At 50.5% G+C, this 19699-nt stretch overlaps 1 protein-coding gene across 1 annotated transcript in view; it reads right to left on the reverse strand.

The window, feature by feature from the left end:
- ttn.2 (titin, tandem duplicate 2) overlaps positions 1–19699 on the reverse strand; it is a 197493-nt gene that overhangs the window by 44759 nt on the left and 133035 nt on the right. Inside the window, exons 173-209 of the mRNA XM_034561708.1 lie at positions 19385–19666; positions 18997–19299; positions 18102–18407; positions 17733–18014; positions 17343–17530; positions 16777–16888; positions 16550–16688; positions 16007–16170; positions 15763–15914; positions 15518–15674; positions 15153–15434; positions 14476–14775; positions 13925–14218; positions 11656–13660; positions 10834–11521; positions 10436–10700; positions 9953–10279; positions 9543–9827; positions 9149–9448; positions 8752–9054; positions 8349–8624; positions 7931–8227; positions 7545–7847; positions 7081–7380; positions 6702–6989; positions 6304–6606; positions 5780–6082; positions 5384–5689; positions 4443–4730; positions 3841–4131; positions 2904–3191; positions 2229–2816; positions 1900–2004; positions 1612–1809; positions 1207–1503; positions 513–1100; positions 103–405 (exon numbers count right to left, since the gene is read on the reverse strand). Coding sequence (XP_034417599.1) covers positions 103–405; positions 513–1100; positions 1207–1503; positions 1612–1809; positions 1900–2004; positions 2229–2816; positions 2904–3191; positions 3841–4131; positions 4443–4730; positions 5384–5689; positions 5780–6082; positions 6304–6606; positions 6702–6989; positions 7081–7380; positions 7545–7847; positions 7931–8227; positions 8349–8624; positions 8752–9054; positions 9149–9448; positions 9543–9827; positions 9953–10279; positions 10436–10700; positions 10834–11521; positions 11656–13660; positions 13925–14218; positions 14476–14775; positions 15153–15434; positions 15518–15674; positions 15763–15914; positions 16007–16170; positions 16550–16688; positions 16777–16888; positions 17343–17530; positions 17733–18014; positions 18102–18407; positions 18997–19299; positions 19385–19666 — 12456 coding nt within the window. The remainder of the gene's footprint in view (positions 1–102; positions 406–512; positions 1101–1206; positions 1504–1611; positions 1810–1899; positions 2005–2228; positions 2817–2903; positions 3192–3840; positions 4132–4442; positions 4731–5383; positions 5690–5779; positions 6083–6303; positions 6607–6701; positions 6990–7080; positions 7381–7544; positions 7848–7930; positions 8228–8348; positions 8625–8751; positions 9055–9148; positions 9449–9542; positions 9828–9952; positions 10280–10435; positions 10701–10833; positions 11522–11655; positions 13661–13924; positions 14219–14475; positions 14776–15152; positions 15435–15517; positions 15675–15762; positions 15915–16006; positions 16171–16549; positions 16689–16776; positions 16889–17342; positions 17531–17732; positions 18015–18101; positions 18408–18996; positions 19300–19384; positions 19667–19699) is intronic.

A 19699-nucleotide genomic window follows, 5' to 3' on the forward strand; every position in this document is an offset into this window, starting at 1 on the left:
TATAAATAGAAATGCGGGTGCTTGATGTGATTTTTGTGCACATGCAACACTCCTTTCTTAAAATGTGATCCATAATAAAGTGATACGTCTAGTTTTACTTACACACAATATCCTTGGTCATCACAGGTGGCGATGGCTCACTTGGCTCCCCAAATCCAGCTTTGTTCTCAGCAGTGACTCTAAACTCATACTCTACTCCCTCAGTTAGGCCTTGCACCTTGAAGCGCAGGTCAGGGACCGTCCTCTTACTGGCTCTCACCCATCTCATTCCCTTCCTCTCTTTCCTCTCTACACAATATCCTCCAATGTCACTTCCACCGTCCTGAACTGGTCTCCTCCATGAAATGGTGATGGCGTTCCGACTGATGTTATCGATCTCTGGGATTGAAGGTGGGCCTGGTGGGCCTGGAGAAACAAAGAACATTCATGTCAGTTATACCTTGTTCTATTAAAACTGATTTTGTTCTTAAATATCATACAACTATAATCATATTTAAACCACATAAACTTACGGTAGCTGTCAATCATTTTGATTGGACAAGACTGGCTTGAGTCTCCGATGCCATACTGGTTCACAGCAAACACTCTGAAGATGTACTCGTTGCCCTTGATCAGTTTGGCGGCTACATATCGGCAGTCGATGACGTTTTCAGAGACCTTGGTCCACTGCAGGCGGCTGGTCTCTCTCTTCTCAAGGATGTAGGACTTGATGGCGAAGCCTCCATCCTCCTCTGGTGGAAGCCAGGTCAGAGTACACTTCTCAGCTGAAATGTTACTGGCTTCGATGGGGCCTGGTGGTCCAGGCACATCCAGGACCTTCACCTTTACATGTTCTTCCTTAATGCCGAAGGGGTTGCTGGCGGTGATGGTGTACTCTCCTGTGTTCTTCCTGCTTGCGTACTTGATAGCCACCGTGGAGGAGGTGGGAGTGCTGGTGATGGTGATGATATCTGAACTCTTCAACTCTCGTCCTCCCTTCGACCAGACAGCAGTTGGTGGAGGTTTGCCCAAAATCTTGGAGGCTGAGATGAGGATGGTGTCTCCAGCCTTGACTGATACACCGTCCTTCATGTCTGGATCAATAGTGATGGTCGGGGGCTCTGCAGAGAAGACAAAAGAAGGTTTCATTGTAATTGTCTAAATTAAAAAGGAGCTGCACATTTTTTAACTGCTGATCGACCCAAATTGGTTCACAACTCAGCTTACCATACTCATCCTTGCAGGTCAGAAGCTCAGTCGCCTCTGAGGGAACACTGATAGCTCCAGCAGCATTCTTGGCCCTGATTCTGAACTGATACTGGGATCCCTCCGTCAGGTCAGGGACGGTGAAGGCACAGCCCTGGATGTTGACATGATTGGCCTTCATCCAGGCCTTGCCACCAGCCTCCAGCTTCTCCACCATGTAGCCAGTCAGCTTGTGGCCGCCGTCATATTTGGGAACGGTCCACATCAGAGTGACCGTGGTCCTGGTGACATTAATCACCTCAGGCTTGCCAGGAGGATCTAACAGAACACAGAGAAAACCCGGTTTAGTATTGTAAGAAAAACTGGAGAGTTAACAAAGAAGAATTTTAGTTTTCACATGAGGAGAAATAAAAGCAGTGAACTCACCAATGGGATCGAGGGCAACCACACCCTCAGTGGCCCTGCTTGGCCTTCCAAGGCCGGCCATGTTCATGGCCATCACCCTGAACTCGTACTCCAGACCCTCTATCAGGCCAGTGACTCGGCACTCCTTCACTCTCAGAGGAGTCTTCGTGGCCCGTTTCCACATCAGACTGTTCCTCTCCTTAAACTCCACATGATATCCTACAGACAAACAGAACAAATCCATTGGTCACGATTCCTGCGGTTTGCTATTTGGTTATCTCCACACTGATATCCATCACAGTTTGTCACCAGTAATTGGGGAACCGCCGGTTTCCTTTGGATCAGCCCAAGTCAAGATGGCCGACTCGTGGCGGATGCTCACTATTTCTGGAGGAGCAGGCGCCTCGGGCACATCTGGAGGAAGCAGAGAGAGAGAAATTAACAAAGTTCTTCACATGGCCACTAGTGTCTGATCACACTTTACTATATCTTCACGAAGCTGTTTCCATTAACATTTCTTCACATGTAACAGTATTCATCTCGATAATTTGTATTCAAACTTCTGTTTTTATAAAAAATCCTTTACAAAAACCGAGCAACTATAAAAGCCATGTAGCAGTCAGGAATGAGATACTCACTAAATGGATGCTGGGCGATGACTGCGTCAGACCTCAGATACTCTCCGACGCCATACTTGTTCTCAGCAAACACTCTGAAGATGTACTCCACTCCATCGTGGAGCCGGATCACCCTCATCGTGGTCTTCTGGATGGCGGAGGCCACTGTGGCCCACTTGTTGTCCATCGTCCTCCTCTTCTCCACTATGTAGTTGGACACCTCGGCGCCGCCGTCATCTTTGGGCGGTGCCCACTCCAGGGTGATGCCGTCGGCGGTGATCTCCTCAAACTTGATGGGTCCGGTGCAGATGCCGGGCTTGCCCACCACCTTCAGCTGGAACTTGCAGTCCTTGGAGCCGGCGCTGTTCCTGACGTTGATGTTGTAGGTCTCGGCGTCTCCTCTCTGGCAGTCTCTGATCAGCAGAGTGGTGACGCCGTGAGATGCCTCCACGCACATTCGGCCAGTGTCGCCAAGCAACACGTCGCCTTTCTTCCAGGTGGCGGTGGGCAGAGGCACTCCGGAGACCGGGATGTTGATACGCGTGGTGCTGCCCTCCTTCACCACGCAGCAGCCGTCGTGCAGAGCACTCAAGTTGCAGCCAGGCGGCACTGAAACCCAAAGGAAAGACACACAATGTGAGGTTCTCCTCAAACTACTAACTTAACTAAAACAACATCTGGTCCAAATGGTCTTACCAAACTGGTCCTTGGCAACAACAGTGAGCTCGGTGGGCGGTCCCTCTCCGGACTCATTGAGCGCCTTGACTCTGAACAAGTACTCCTTGCCCTCGGTCAGCTCGCTGATGGTGTGTGAAGAGTTCTTCCCCTTCATGATCTGATTCCACTTCTGCTCTCCTTCGCTCTGCTCCAGGATGTAAGCAGAGACGTGGCTTCCACCGTCGCTGATGGGCTTCTTCCAGCCCAGGACGACCAAGTCCTTGGTGGTCTTTTGGGCTTTGAAGTCTGTCACTGGACCAGGTTGCTCTGAAGGGGGAGGACGGAGGAGGTAAGACCGAACATGTGGTCAACGTAGACTAGATTTGAATAAAATGTGGAGCTTTTGTGTTAATAATATAAACATTTTTAAAACCTGTGCAATATAAATACACTGTACAATAAGTTATTCGGCCTGTATAAATCATATTATATATATATATATTCAGATTCTTTACCATTTTTTTATTAAAATGTTTGCTTATTTATAATACTTGTTTATTTATTTGTTTGTCTTTTGTGTGCACTTTACCCTGTTTGTTGCTGTAATCCTGTAAATTACAAATCTAAAAACCCTGGTTCTGCCCTTAGAGTTGAGTCCTCTCATAATATATATATATATATATATATATATATATATACAGTATATATATATATAAATATATATATATATATCTATAGATATATATATATATATAAATATAAATATATCTATATATATATAACTATAAATATAAATATATCTATATCTATAAATATATATATATATATAGTTATATATATATATAACTATAAATATAAATATATATATATATAACTATAAATATAAATATATATATATAAATATATCTATATATATATATATATATATATTTATAGTTATATATATATATACATACACACACACACTTGTAGCTACCTGAGGCCCGGACGCTGCCGGCGGTCTCGCAGCCCTCTCCGATGCCGTAGGAGTTTTCGGCCAGCACCCTGAAGCAGTAGGCCTGTCCGGCCTCCAGGTTGGTGACCCTAAAGGAGATCTTGCAGCAGTCCGTGGCCACGCAGGTCCAGGCCTTCCTCTCGGCCAGACGCTTCTCTACCACGTAGCTCTTGACGGGGCTGCCGCCGTCGATCAGCGGGGCGTCCCAGGTGATGCAGGCGTGGCTCCTGGAGGTCTCCTTCACGATCAGGTTCATAGGCGGCCCAGGAGAATCTGAGGGAGATTTCATTGATTCACATGATTTCTTCTCAGCAGACTTTTTGTAGCTGTTTGGTAACAGCACATATTGCTCAAAATAAAACATTTTGATATAACTTTTTACACAATGTAAATTCACTGTTCCAGCAAGCCCAGTTTTGGTGGAATTCCAGTAAAAAGACGTTTAAATTGGACTCCATCAGGTTACAAAGTTAACGTTTCTCCATATCTATATTTACCGGTTCATAGAAGGAACTGTATTTATGAATTTAGCTTGATTTTTTTCCGCCTGTTCCATTGCCTCATTGTGCTTCCCGTTCTCTTACCGAGGACCTTGACCACGATGGTGTAGCTCTTGGAGCCGCTGCTGTTCTCCAGCGACAGCACGTATTTGCCAGCGTCGTATCTGTTGACGTCCTCGATCATCAGCAGCGTGTCCCACTCCGACGTCTTGATCAGCACGCCCTGCCTGTCCTTCAGGTTGGCGTCCACCTTCGTCCACGTCACCTTCGGTGCCGGGCGTCCCCTCAGCGGGACGTACAGCCTCATGGTGACGCCGGCTCGCAGAAGCAACACCTTTCTGAGGTCGGCGTCCAGCTCGGCTTCAGGAGCGACTGGAGGACAGAAGATCACGTGAGAATCAAACCTTTACTATTAAATAATTAGTCAGCCTCTATATTATTTATTCAATCTGATAATGTGTTGTTAGCTGTTTTCAGTCTTTTAGCAGCAGGACTTGACTTTCTGCAACCAACTGCTTGTTATTTTATTATTATTATTATATTATTATGATGTTATGTTAGCCAGCAGATAGTTAGCGTAAGTTAATCAAGTTCACCAAAAATATTCCTGAAAATACATTTAAAAAGTAAAATAAAAATGTCATTATTTTCTGTATATCAATCTGGGATTAACCAATAATTAGCAACAACATTGTTTTTGATTCATTGAACGCTGCAGCGCTCCGTTACAGCGGCCCCTAGTGGACACCAGGATAACCACACGTTTTAGCGCCTGAGAGCCAACAGGAGAAAATGTCTCAATCTGCTGGAAATGAGTGAAAAGTACAATTTAGAGGTCAGCGCTCTGATTGTTTGCCGACACTAGTTATGAACGCAGCCGCCCTGCATTGTGTTACTCAGCTTCTGTCGACTTATTTGATGACATGATTCATGAAACATCTGCACGTGATTCTCTCTTTGATGTAAAAGTGAGAATACAAGGTTATTAATCAAAATAAAGTATAATGATCAGTGGAGGGACGTACTCAGGATGTCCTTGGGCATGTGGTTTCCAGGCACCTCGCTGGGCTCACTGAAGCCGATCTTGTTGACGGCGAGGACTCTGAACTGGTACTCGGTGTTGTCCATCAGGCCGGTCATCAGGAACTTGGTGGCCTGGAGCTTTTTCGGGATGTTGCACTTGCTCCAATGCTCAGCGTCGACTCGCTTGCACTCGACCAGGTAGCCGCTGATTTCGCAGCCACCGTCGTATGCCGGTTTGGTCCAGCTGAGGCTGATGGAGCTCTTGGTGGAGTCCACCACCTTGGGGAACGCAGGTGGGCCGGGAGGATCTGGAGAATTATCGTGACGCATTCGTTATTATCCTCACGTCTATTGAACAAAGATCATTTGACGAAGCCGGGTTTGAAGCACAGACTTACAGACGGGGTCGACGGCCAGCGCCGCGTTGGAGGCGTCGCTGGGTTTGCCCGGACCGGCCTTGTTCATGGCGATGACTCTGAACTCGTACTCGGAGCCCTCCGTCAGCTGAATGGCCTTGATGGTCCTGTCGATGACCGGCCGGCGGTTGACCTTGGCCCAGGTCAGCTCCGTGGCCTCGCGTTTCTCCACCATGTAGCCGAGGATGGTCGCCTTGCCGTCGTTGGCAGGGGCCTTCCAGCTCACCGTCATGGAGTCCTTGGTAATGTTGGTGATGACCGGCGGCTCACATGGACCGGGAACATCTAGAGGAAGAGTCGAGGTCGAGACCATCAGTGTTTGAGTTTGTCTTTTCTCATCGACAAGCAGAAGGTGCAACACGTACATTTATGAAGTGAAGAAAATACTTCAGTAACGCTGTTTATCAACTCATACATGACACATGATCGGTATCATGTGTCATGTATGGAGACGAGTTCGAGAAAGTGTCATTTTCAAACTCCAAGTTATCGTGGTCTGAACGTACCGTACGGGTTTTTGACCATGACGGGGTCGGTCATCCTGTGGTCTCCGGTGCCATACTGGTTCTCGGCACTGACCCTGAACTCGTACTCGTGCCCCTCGATGAGTTTCTCCACTAAGCAGTCGGTGATGTGTCCGTGGATGTTGGCGGAGACCAGCGCCCAGTTGGCCCTGCTGGTCTCGCGCTTCTCAATTATGTAGTTGGTGATCTCGGAGCCGCCGTCGGCGAGCGGGGGCTCCCAGCGCACCTTGACGCGGTCGGCAAACACCTTCGCAGCTTTCACTGAGGCCGGAGGGCCTGGCTTGTCTGCGGGGAAAAGGTGAACTTCTTAGTTCATCTGGATACATAAAATGCTTGCTTAGAAAACATACTTTATTCATAAATGATTTCATCTAACTTACCGAGCACCTTGACCTTGATGCTGGCGTACTTGGAGCCATTGATGTTCTCGGCTGTGATGGTGTAGTCTCCAGACTCCTTCCTGGTGACGGAGTAGAGCTCCAGCAGGTGGACGTGTTTCTTCTGGACCATCTTCATCCCCTCAATGAGGACCAGAGGCGCTCCGTCTCTCTTCCAGCTCACCTTCGGCAGCGGCTTGCCGAACACCTCGGCATCCAGGGAGATGTTCTCTCCGGCTTTCACTACAATCAGGTTCTTCATGTTGACGCCCAGTTCCACACGAGGAGGAACTGCATAGGAGGACAAGAGAGAACAGTCATCATTGTACGCCAATCATTGCATCTCTCAGCCACAGGCTTTCCTTTCCGGCCGGAGACGTACCGTTGTGTGCGATGACAGCGATGGGGTCGGACAGCTCGGACGGCTGGCTGATGTTGACGGCGGTCTTGGCGATGACTCTGAACTGGTACTGCTGGCCTTCGTCCAGGCCGCTCACCACGTAGCTCTCTGTCCGGATGTTGAGGCAGTTGGCGTTGCACCGCGTCCACTTGTCCTCTGGAAGCTTTATATACTCCATGTAGTAGCCAATCAGCTTGCTGCCTCCGTCGTCCTTGGGGCGGCTCCAGACCAATGAGACCGAGTGTTTGGTCACATCCATGACCTCGGGTTTGCCCGGTTGGTCTGAATGGAGAGAAACAAAGAGTTGTGGACTCAGTTATGCTGTCCGAACAAAAAGATTATATTTTGACCTTAACAACAAACAAGCAGTTATGCTCCCCAGGAAGTGGAATCAGTATTTTTGTTTTCCTATTTTTTCATGTGTATAAAGTTGAAATCCATCATACCGATAGCGGTCCTAGCGGTGATCAAGTCGGTCTGTTTGCAAGGTTTTCCCTGTCCAGCCAGGTTGAGAGCTGACACCCTGAAGGTGTACTCCACGCCCTCGATCAGGCCAGTGCAGGTGTACTGGGTGGCTTTGACCAAGCACTCATTGGCCTTCACCCACAGGATGCTGTTCCTCTCCTTCTTTTCAACGCAAAACCCGGTGATGGGGGTTCCTCCGTCGCTGCTGGGACTCTCCCATGACAGGATGACGAAGTCCTTGTTGATTCTGTTGATCTGCAGGTTTCTGGGCTCGCTGGGAGGATCTTTGGGCAAAAACAAAACAGTTAGTACATCGTGACATTGCTGTAATGTATCGATTACAAGCAATGTTTTGGCTCACGCTCACCAAATGGATGTCTGGCAACCATCTTCTCAGAGTAGATGGGCGCGGAGACGCCGAACCTGTTCTCGGCACGAACTCGGAAGCCGTACTCTTTGCCGTTTGTCAGTTTGGCCACTCTGAAGCTGGTTTTGGTGCAGGATGTGCTTACGGGGACCCAGTCGCCCTGGCTGACGTCACACTTCTCCACAATATAGTTGGTGATGTTGCTGCCGCCGTCCTCCTGAGGGGAGTTCCAGAGCAGCGTGCAGGCATCGATGTCCAGCTCGGTGACCTCGAGAGCTTCCGGGGGTCCAGGGATGTCTGCAGTGACACGAGAAAAGTTAATAATGGAAATGAACACACCTATTATTATTGTTATTCAAATTCACAGTTCAAGCATCGTCTGTATCTTCCCAGATTAGAACCAGCAACTCGAACTGACCCATGACGATGACTCTGAGGATCTGGTTGATCCTGCCGGTGCTGTTCTCGGCAGACAGGCTGTAATAGCCGCTGTCCATTCTCTTCACGTTCTTTACAATAAGCGTGCAGGTGGTCAGCGTCTTTACGACCACCAGGCGGTCAGAGGTCAGCACATCCTCATTGCCCTGCTTCCACTTGCAGAAGGGAGCAGGTTTACCTGCCACGAGGGCCTCGACCACCAGCTTGGATCCAGCTCTCACCGTCACAATGTCGGGCATGATGACCTTAGGAGCCACTGGGAGGAACAAGAAACACGGAAAGTTACCGACGAGATTAACGAGACAATTTCAACTTTTTCATTTCTGGCTTCAAGTTGAATATTTGGTCAGAATAGTCTGAGGTGGATGTTTGGGTCTACTCACTGAGCTGCTCCTTGACCTCAAACACTCCCTCTGCCTCTCTGGCCAGACTGACTCCCACTGAGTTCCTGGCTGCCACTCTGAACTTGTATTTAGTTCCTTCCTTCAGACCGACCACCACGATGGTCATGTCTTTGACCACCGAGTACGGGGTCCACTTGTCCTCGGGAGCGCCCTCCTCCTGGTAGTCCACCACATAACCGTTGATCTTGGCTCCTCCGTCTCTGAGTGGCTTCATCCAGCCTAGTGTGGCACTATTCTTGCTGATCTCCAACACCTCCATTTTCTTCGGAGGGTCGGGCTCACCTGAACGTGACACGCAGCAGGTGAATTACAACATGAACAAACAACACAGGAACGCGTGGCTTTGACATGCTAAGCAGTCTGTGGTGACACTCACTGATTGGGTCGACAGCCAGGTATGACTTGGGCGAGTCCTGAGGAACTCCGATGCCGTACTTGTTGCAGGCTGTGACTCTGAAGTAGTACTCGATGCCAGGCGCCATGTTGGTCACCTTAAAGCTGGTCTTCTTCAGCTCCTCTGTGCACTTGTTCCAGGTCTTCCTATCCACCTCCCGTTTCTCCACAATGTAGTTGAGGATGGGGCTGCCACCGTCATTATCTGGCGGCAGCCAGGACAGCTGAGCTGATGTCTTGGTGATGCTGTTTGCTTCCAGGCCGCCAACGGGACCCGGAGTATCTGCAGAGGATGCATTTAAGGAATCACTTTGATCACACAGTTTCCTCAAAGGCAAGTACTGTAAAAATGTAGTTATTATTATTCTGTTTCTCACCGAGGACTTTGACACGGACATAGACAGCTTTCTCTCCAACGGAGTTGGACAGAGTCAGAGAGTACCTCCCAGAATCGTCTCTGGTGCTCTCGGGGATGACCAGGAAGGACATGGTGTCAACCTGGTCCACGTGACCTCTGCGGATCACATTGTCCACGCCGATGCGCTTCCAGGTAACCTTGGGTGCAGGCCTTCCTCTGATCACAGCGAAAAGCCTGATTGGACAGCCGGCCCTCACAGACAGGCCTTTCCTCAGACTGGCGTCCAGGTCGATCTCTGGAGCCTCTGTGGCCACAGAAACACATTGATGGAGAGACTATTAGCGTTGTGTAACATTTACCATGTTGTGTAACATTTACCATGTTGTGTAACACAATGGAAGGCTGGCTTTAGTGGCCGTTCATTCTTACCCAGGACCTCCTTGGGGAACACGGCCTCCTTCAAGTAGGCGTGACGTCCCCAGCCCACCTGGTTTTTGGCAGACACCTTGAAATCGTACTCTTGCTTCTCATCCAGCTGGCCGATGGTGAACTCTGTGATCACCAATGGGCCATGGGTGTCAATTTTCTTCCAGCCCTCTGTGGGCTTCTCAGGGTCTGCCTCACTCTTCAGTTTCATGTCCAGGCTGTAGCCGATGATGGGGGCACCGCCATCATACACGGGTTTAGACCAGGACAGGGTGATAGAGGTCTTAGTGCTGTCGCCCACCTTCAGGCCTGCGGGGGGTCCAGGGGGCTCTGCAAGTCGAGACAGTAACGCAAAGTTCAATAAAAACACTTAAACCTGAAGGCGCGGGAGAGGCCTTTCATGTCCTTCTCTGACATGTTAAGCTTCCTGTGGTTGGCATGTTCTCTGAGCACAAATCTCAAGAGAATTGACATCTGCAAACTCACCGATGGGATCTTTGGCTGCAACGGGTCTGCAGGGCTTGCTTGGTTCTCCCAGGCCGACCTCGTTCTCAGCCTTCACCCTGAACTGGTACTCGTGGTTGGGGATCAGGTTGGTGACTTTCATGCGTCTCTCAGAGATGGGGCTCTTGGTGCAGGGCACCCAGCGCACTGCCCTCTTCTCCTTCCTCTCCAAGATGTAGCCGGTGATCGATTTTCCTCCATCATTCTCTGGAGGAGCCCAGACGACGGTCATCTCGTCTTTACTCACCTGCATCACAAAAGTATTGACAATGTGACTCCAGCCAGGTTGTGGACTACGACTGGTATTGAGACAAGGCTAAAATATTTTCCACGTGAGCCAATTTTAGGAAAATCCTGAATACAGGGAGTCCTTTACTTACCTTGGTGACATCAGGAACATCAGGGGGTCCCGGTTTGTTGAACTGAGTCTTGACAGTGACCGGCTTGCTCTCCATGGCGGGACCGGTTCCCATCTTGTTCTCCGCCCGGACTCTGAAGATGTACTCGTTGCTCTCCACCAGACGAATGACGTTGCAGTACGGTGTGACCACAGAGGCTGAGTACGTGGACCAGACCATCCTCCTGGTCTCACATTTCTCCAGGATGTAGCTGTCCACCTCACAACCGCCATCATCCTCCGGAGCGTCCCATACCACTCTGCACTTGTCTGCACCGATGCCGGTGATTCTGAGGTTCCTCACCGGTCCGGGGACGTCCAGGACGTTAACGTTGGCGTACGCCGTGAAGGTGCCGGCCGAGTTGGTGGCAGTGACGATGTACTTGCCAGTGTCAGTGCGTCTGGACTTGGTCAAAAGGAACTTGGAGTAGTCAACCCCAGTATCATAGCTGATTCTTGGGTTGTCTCCGACAGCCTTGTCTTTCGTCCACTTGACCTCAGGCGGGGGCTTTCCTCTCAGGGCGGCCTCCATTCTTACCGACTCTCCGACCTTCACCGTCAGAGCTCCAGCCAGCTTCAGGTCAATGACCGGCTTCTGGATCTCCTCTCTCACGATAATATCGGCAAGTTTCACCCAAGCACTCTCCCCTCCTTCATTGACAGTCTGCACCCTGGATAACAAATGATAATAATCATGAGACATTACTATTAAGTGTTTCACATTAGTTTGGGTATAAACAACATGTCTGAGCCACAAAACACCCTCTGAAACCAACAGTATACACTTTTAAAGTAAGTAACTTACCTGAAGGTGTACGTCTGGTTCTCGACACGCTTGTCAGCCAGGAAGAAGGTGTCGGTCAGATTGCCGGTGTTGAGTTTCTCCCACTCCTCTGCATCTTTGACTTTGCACTCCAGGTTGTAGGAGATGTTGGGGCTGCCGCCATCGTAGTCGGGCTTCCTCCATCTCAGGTAAGCGTGATTCTTACCAATGTCGGTGGCTCTGAAGTTCTCAGGCTCACCGGGCTTCTCAATGGGGTCAATGGCCAGCAGAGGGGTCTTGGTCTCCACACATGGTCCAGGGCCCATCTTGTTCTCAGCACAGACGCGGAACAGGTACTCGTGGCCTTCCATCATCTTAGCCTTGATCTTGCGATTGGTGCAGTTGGAGGTGATCATAGACCACATGCAAACGCTGGGCTCACGGCACTCCACAATGTAGTTGGTGATCTCGGATCCACCATTGTCCTTCGGGGCCTCCCAGTTGAGCATACACGAGTCCCTGGTGACATAGGTCGGGTGCAGGTTCTGGCAGTGGCTGGGCCTGTCGAGCACATTCACTGTGATGGCGCAAGAGGCCTCGCCGCCCTCATTTGAAATCTTCAGGATATATTTGCCGTGGTCGTTTCTTGTGGCCTCCCTGATCTTCAGTTGGACCACAGGGAAGTTCTGAATGATGGTGACACGTTTGCTCTTCTCCAGGACTGTATCCTCCTTTAACCAAAGCACTTCTGGGTCAGGACGGGCCTTGATGTATCCGATGATGTTGATGTTGTGTCCGATCCGCACGGTGAGGTGATCGCGGCAGGTGAGGTCCATCTCAATCTCTGGAGGAATCAGGATATCCTGAGCAGTGATGGACTCTGCCATTTCTCTGGACTCTCCATCTCCGATCATGTTTGAGGCATATACTCTGAATCTGTAGGCCACGCCCTCCTCCAGACCCTTCACCCTGTAGGCACTCTGCTTAATGAAGTCATCCAGGTTGGATTTTTTCCATTCTTCAGTATCGGCCTTCTTCATTTCCACGGTGTAGCCCAGGATGGGGCTGCCTCCGTCTTTGTTGGGTTTGGTCCACACTAGGTCAGCGGTAGTCTTGCTGTAATCTCTAACTTTGGGGTTGACAGGGGGGCTGGGCACAGTGATGGGCCTGCAGGGCTTGCAGGGGTCAGAGGTGAGCGAGGGGCCGCTGTAGCCAACAATATTCTCAGCAAACACTCTAAACTCGTACTCATTGCCCTCAAACAGTCCCAGGACTTTGTACCTCAGGTCCTTACATGGTGTCTTGTTGACACGGATCCATTTTCCTCCAATGTGTCGGCGCTCAATGATGTAGCCGGTGATCTGGCTGCCACCATCAGACAGGGGCATGGTCCAGCCCAGGGTGACGCAATCCTCTGAGATATCGGAGAGCTGCGGCTTACCAGGCTGGCTGGGCGGCAAGAAGGAGTGTTCGGCAACAGTGGGCTTGCTTTCCAGAGGAGCGCCGATGCCCATCTTGTTCTCAGCACGAATGCGAACCACATACTCCACTCCCCTCTGGAGGCGGCCGATGTTGAGCTTGGTGGCGAGACCGACAGAGCTCACGCCGCCCCAGGTCTCCTTGTTGGACTCTCGCTTCTCCACGATGTATTTGGTGACGGGGCTACCGCCGTCGTCCTTGGGAGGACGCCACTCAATCACCATGGAGTCCGGAGTGACCTCCAGGATGTTGGCAGGTCCAATGGGAGCGGCGGGAACATCCAGGACGGTGACGTTCAAGGCCACGGTCTTGGATCCGGCGGGGTTGGACACGGTGAGCAGGTAAGTGCCCGTGTGGTTCCTGGTGCACTCGTTGATGGTGAGCACAGTGGAGAAGTTGCCGGTGTCGATCTTGATTTTACCCTCGCTCGTGATCTCCTCTCCTTCGATGGACCACTTGGCACTGGGAATGGGTATTCCCCTCATGATGGCAGGCAGCCTGATGGTGGTGCCGGCTTTCACGGTGATGCCTTCGCCGAGCTTGACATCCACCTCGACAACTGGAGCCACTGTAAACAACCAGACAGAGGAGGTCACCCCATGCTACTGCACTCGTGTTAAAAACAATACAATATTCAATGTCAACGACCAACAGTTTACCAAATAGAGATGCAACATTTCGCTGCCTTAATCACAAACATTGTTGACCAACTGAAATACGGAAGATTCAGTTTGCTTTTGTTGACGATAACAAGAACTACATCTGCACCAATATGCACGACACGCGATCCAGCATGAGATTCATCTGATAGGTGATGTTTTCTGTATCTCACCCAGTTTTTCCTGGCAGAGGATGGGCACAGTGGTGTCGGGTCTGCTGAGGCCGATGGCGTTCTCAGCCCTGACTCTGAAACGGTAGGTCTTTCCTTCCTCAAGGCCGGTCACGTGACTCTCTGGGATGCTAACGGTCTTCCACTCGTCCCAGTCCTTCACGCCCTCTTCCTGATACTCAACCAGGAAGCCCGTAATCTCACTTCCACCGTTGCGGTCGGGCCAGTTCCAGACCAACCACACCTCAGTCTTGTCCACATCGTTGTGGTGCAGGTCTTTAGGGGGACCAGGAGGGACTGGAGGGATGGAAGAAAAAAAACAATTAGGTTTGAACTGGTGAGGTGGGGCATTCAAAACAGGATTCCCCTATCATGGTAAGGAGATTGAGTCACAATGGGTTTGTTTTTTTGAGTAACAAATGCTTTTTGATTGACATCTGAAAATACCTCAAACCCAATTATTAGTCCTCAACTTTGAGTATTTTCTTTGTGTTAAAACACTCACAGTACAATAAAATAGGTGCTAATCAAGTGTTCACTGAGCTGTCACTCACAGAGTGGGTTCATTGCTTTGGTGGCCTTCGGCGTCTCCACGTATCCGCTGCGGCCGTACTGGTTCTCAGCAGCGACTCTGAACATGTAGGACGTTCCCTCCACCAGGTGCTTCAGCATCATGCTGCGTTTCTTGGACGTGGAGCAGACAGGAACCCACTGAGTCGATGCCGTGTCTTTCTTCTCCACCACGAAGTTCGTGATGCGAACACCGCCGTTGTCTTCTGGGTCCTTCCAGGACAGGTAGGCCGAATCGCTCCTGATGTCCGACACCCGGAGGTGCTGGATGGGACCAGGTTTGTCTAAAAATAAAATATATATATATATATATGAGGAACGTCACAAAAACCGCAGATTCAATATCTGGTATGCTGCAAAGGAGGAGGGCAGACTGCAGCGTTTAGAGGATGATTAACCCTCTTTGAACTACTCTCCTGCTGCGGTCCACTAAAACAACATTATTCATATTGTTTCTCCTCTTATGTTCTTGACTTTTGTATTTTTACTTCCACTTAATATATTTAATGAATGCAGTAAACACCGAGCCATAATCCTCCTAAGTAAATAACCTATATGGCACTGAAGTTATTAACTAAATGTATAAAATATACGACAATGACGATTGATTATCCTCCCCAAACGCATGCAGAAGACCTAAAACCTCTGATCCGTTTCTTACCGAAGACCAGCACAGTGCAGATGGCGGTCTTGGATCCGACTGGGTTCTCCACGGTTAGTGTGTAGTCTCCACAGTCGCTACGGTTACAGAACCTCATCTCCAGCTTGGTGCCCTCCTGGTTGGTGTCGATGTCGGTGCTGGTGGGCACCTCGGCCTCGTTCTTCTGCCAGTTGACGGAGGGGAACGGGACGCCCTTGATGGTGGCCATCAGGGTGATGTGAGTGCCGGCCAAGGCCTTCACCTCTCGGGTCATTGCAGCGTCCAGGATCAGCTCTGGGGGCTCTGGGGGGGCAAACAGTCACACCTCATTCGTACTCGGCATTTTTTTAAACCACTGTTGGTTCAAATAGTACTCGACGACTCACCAAGTCTGTCCTGCACTCTGATTGGCTCCTTTAAGTTAGCCGGGTCGGACTCTCCGGCAGCGTTGACCGCCATGACTCTGAATCTGTACATAACACCGTCTTCTAGGTTGATCACCTTAAACTTGGTCTCCTGGCAGGAGTCTGGAGTCTGGTTCACCTGAGGACAGCGGCGGGGCCACAGGGTCAATATCACAAAGGTCACAGTTTCCTTCCACCAGGCAGGTAAACCCAGACAAACGCCTCACCTTGCAAAACTCCTCCTCTCCAGCCTTCTGGAACTCCAGCAGGTATCCAAAGATCTTTCCTCTGCCGGTGTCGGCGGGTGGCTGCCAGGACAGAGTCACCGACTCCTTGGTGAAGTCTATGGCTTGGAAGTTCACCGGCGGGCCGGGTTTCACTGTTGCAAAGGACACGGAGGAGTGTTGGTCGTGAGAGGGAGGCGGCGACAGCGAGAAGAGGAAGTGCTGCTGTCGGCGTGGGGGGACTCACCTATGGGGTCTTTGGCAAAGACGGGCTTGGATGGTGGGCTCGGGTCTCCGGCTCCCACGATGTTCTCGGCGCTGACTCTGAACTCGTACTCGCAGCGGTGCAGCAGCTCCGTCACCCAGTACTCCACCTTCGGATGGATTCTCTCCGTGTTGCAACGAACCCACCTGGAAGCAGAAACAGCCGGGACGCACCTTCGGGTTTTATTCTGCAGCCTCGCGGTTTCACATGTTACAAGTTTGTGAGGAGGAGACGAGCTGGAGTCCTTCGGCCACGTTCAACGCGAGGATGATTCATCAACTATTTTAACCGATTACTCGTTAATATAAACACTCCATTAAAATACCCAACGAATTAGTGGCGATCAGGTCACAACCCGTTTCAGACGCAAAGATGTTTTTGGCCTCGATGGTTGCTGATAGAAACAACAACAAGTTGAACCTCTTAAACAACACTGCTGCTGGTTCGGAGTGATGGCATCAGGGTGAAGTTAGGCTGAGAACGTTCCTTCCCCCTCCAGGCCTTTAGCGCTGTGTGTTTCTGTACCTGTGGGCCATGGTCTCCTTCCTCTCCACGATGTAGCCCGTGATTGGTTTCCCTCCGTCAGCAGGAGGTTCCCAGCTGATGAGGGCGGAGTCGTGATAGACCTCCTTCACTGTGGGCTGTTTGGGAGCGTCGGGCACCTCTGTGAAGGAAAAAAAGTCCCACAGTTCAGACACACGGGATCGGTCCTCCTCCGCATGGTCTGGAGCGCTTCCTGTTGCAGGACTTACTGAAGACGTCCCTGGCCTTGGTCTCTGCAGACAGGAGAGGGTCGCTGATGCCGTAGATGTTCTGAGCCATGATCCTGATGATGTAATCGCGACCCTCGATCAGCTTCGGCACCTGAAGCGAAAGCAATGGGAGTCAGTCCTGAGGCCTGAAACGTGATCGGAGCACTGCGTCTCAAAAATTATCATTTAGATCCTGTAAAGAATATAATAATTTAGTCTCATTGTCTGCACAGAGAATATATATCGTCCATTGGATTTCTATAAATTTGTATCCCTAAAATCAACATCTGGAATGTGATCTGTGTGCATATTCATGGTGTAATGGTCATTTCCACGCTCATCTTCTATTTAACATAATTGGTGTCTCGTACCTCGAGGTTGTAGGAGAGTTCTCTGTGTATCTTATTGTTGTGAAATACTTTTATGTGCATGCAAATACAATAAAATAAAGAATGTCTTTTTAGTGCATCACACACAGGGTCGATGAACCATAACGTGTGTGATAGACTTCATCCCTCAGGTGTGTTTCCTTGTTGATGGTTCATTAGTTAAAACCATCTCTTCACCTTGCAGGTGGTCCTGGTGCAGGACGAGGTGACGGGCATCCAGAGGTCTCTGTTGGTGTCTCTCTTCTCGATGATGTAGTTGGAGACGGCGCAGCCTCCGTCATCCAGAGGAGGGTTCCAGGAGATCACCATGTAGTTCCTGTAGACCTCGTTGAACTCCACGGGGCCCTCCGGAGGCTGAGGCCGGTCTGACAGGAGGAACAATTCATACAGGTGAGTCCTTCATTTAAAATCTGCAGGTCGAATATGCTTCTCCAGTTTGTTTCCTATGCTTCATCTCTAGTCTACATCTGGTTGTTGAGTCCAGAATCTGATAACCTGGACCTCCACCTCTCTCCGTGCTTCGTCTTATGTGCTGTGAAGCTGAGCTGCAGCAGAGCGGCGACTCACCGACCACGGTGATGGTGCAGATCCCCGTGCGAGCTCCGGCGGCGTTCTCCACGCTGACGCAGTAGCGCCCGCTGTGTTCCCGCTTGGCCTTGCCGATGTTGAGACTGAGGTGGCGTGCGGTGCTGTGGAGGACGACCTCGTCATCCGCCTTCAGCTCCTCGTCGTTCTTGGTCCAGGCGATAGCCGGGGCCGGTTTTCCGCCGTAGCGTCCAGACAGCGTGCACGTGTCTCCGACCTTCACCATCATCTTGTCCCTGAAGTCCAGGTCCACGGTGGGTGGTTCTGAAGGAGGGACACATTACAGTGTTAAAGTATCGCCGAGTCTTTGAGTTTCTACTGGTGAAAAGGTCGTGGCCTTGCGTGACTCACCGAGCTCGTCCTTGCACTGCACTGGTTTGGTGGCGAAGGACGGTTTCCCTCGTCCCACCTGGTTGACGGCAGAGACTCTGAACTCGTGGCTGGAGCCCTCCTTCAGCCCCGTCAGTGTGAACTTCATGTCCATCAGCTTGGTTTCTGCACCAACTCGCGTGAAGCTGTCCCGGCCGAGCATGCGGGACTCCAGGACGTACTCCGTCACCTCGGCGCCGCCGTCGTACTTCGGTGCTCTCCAGGCGACCGACAGGGAGTCCTTGTTCACGGCGGTGATGAACAGGTCCTCCGGACGCTCCGGGACAGCTGGAGGACAGACGGGCGTGATGAGACGTATTCAAAGGACACGCCCCTTTTGGGAACTTCTTCATGTTTTAGTTTAAAGTCTGTATTTTAGTTTTAAATGAAAGTCTAGAGAGTAAGACAATAAGGTTTCTAAGAAAACAAGATTTAAGATTTACTTTCTTTCAAATGACTCAATTTATGTAGAACGAAATTACAAATATTTCACAGTCGGGGGGGAGGAGCCAAATAAAATCAGTGAAAGCCTTTAAGTCGTAAATTTACAAGAAAAGAACTCAAATCAGTGCGTTGTTTTCTTATGAAGAGGCTTCAACGTCTCCTAAACGTTAATAATTCAGTGATTCTGGAATATAAACCAAGAGGATTTCCTTCTTGATGAATGTGATAGCAAAGTATAATGGATTGGGTCGTCACTGCAGCAATAAAACACAGTGGGGAGAGGTTGCTCCAACCCTAAAATATATATATAAAAGGATATATATATATCCTTTTATATATATATATATATATATATATATATATATATAAGGATATATATCTGAATATTCCCGCCCTCCTCCAGATGTTCCAGGCGGTTCTGTGTTGGACTCACAGATGGGGTCCTTGATGAGAACCATCTTGTCGGTCTCGATGAACGGTCCCATGCCGATGATGTTCTCGGCTGCGATCCTGAAGAAGTAGCCCTTGCCGTCGAGGAGCCCCTGCACCACGGCGTTGTTCCTCGTCACCGTGTAGGACACCGAGGTCCAGCCCATGCGGTCCGACACCCTCTTCTCGATGATGTAGTTGGTGATGGCCGAGCCGCCATCGTCCTCGGGGGAGTACCAGGTCAGCTTGCACGAGTCGTTGGTCAGATTCTCTCCGGCGAAGGGAAGGCCGACGGGCCCGGGGACGTCTGGAGGGAGCGGACAGGAAGTCAGTGACCCTGTTACCCTCCTTCGGGTGAACACACAAACACACAAACGGTGAACCCGACTCACCCAGGACCTCCACGATGACGGCCTTCTTCCGCTCTCCGCCCTCGTTCTTGGCGGTCAGGGTGTAGATGCCCTGGTGGTGGCGTCTGCAGTTCTTGATAACCATCGAGTTGGAGATGCCCGTCGTCTCCACCGCGGCCTCCTTGGGCACCTCGGCGTCGTCCCGGCACCAGGAGATCTGGGGGGCGGGTTTACCGGACACGTAGGCGATGATGCGGATGGTGGCGCCGGCGTGGACCACGATCTTCTCCTTCACCGAGGCATCCAGGTCCATCTCGGGAGGAACTGGACGTGGGAGGTTTGGTATTTAATACAATG

This window comes from Cyclopterus lumpus, chromosome 21, assembly GCF_009769545.1.
Source record: "Cyclopterus lumpus isolate fCycLum1 chromosome 21, fCycLum1.pri, whole genome shotgun sequence".
In the NCBI taxonomy this organism is placed as follows: domain Eukaryota; kingdom Metazoa; phylum Chordata; class Actinopteri; order Perciformes; family Cyclopteridae; genus Cyclopterus; species Cyclopterus lumpus.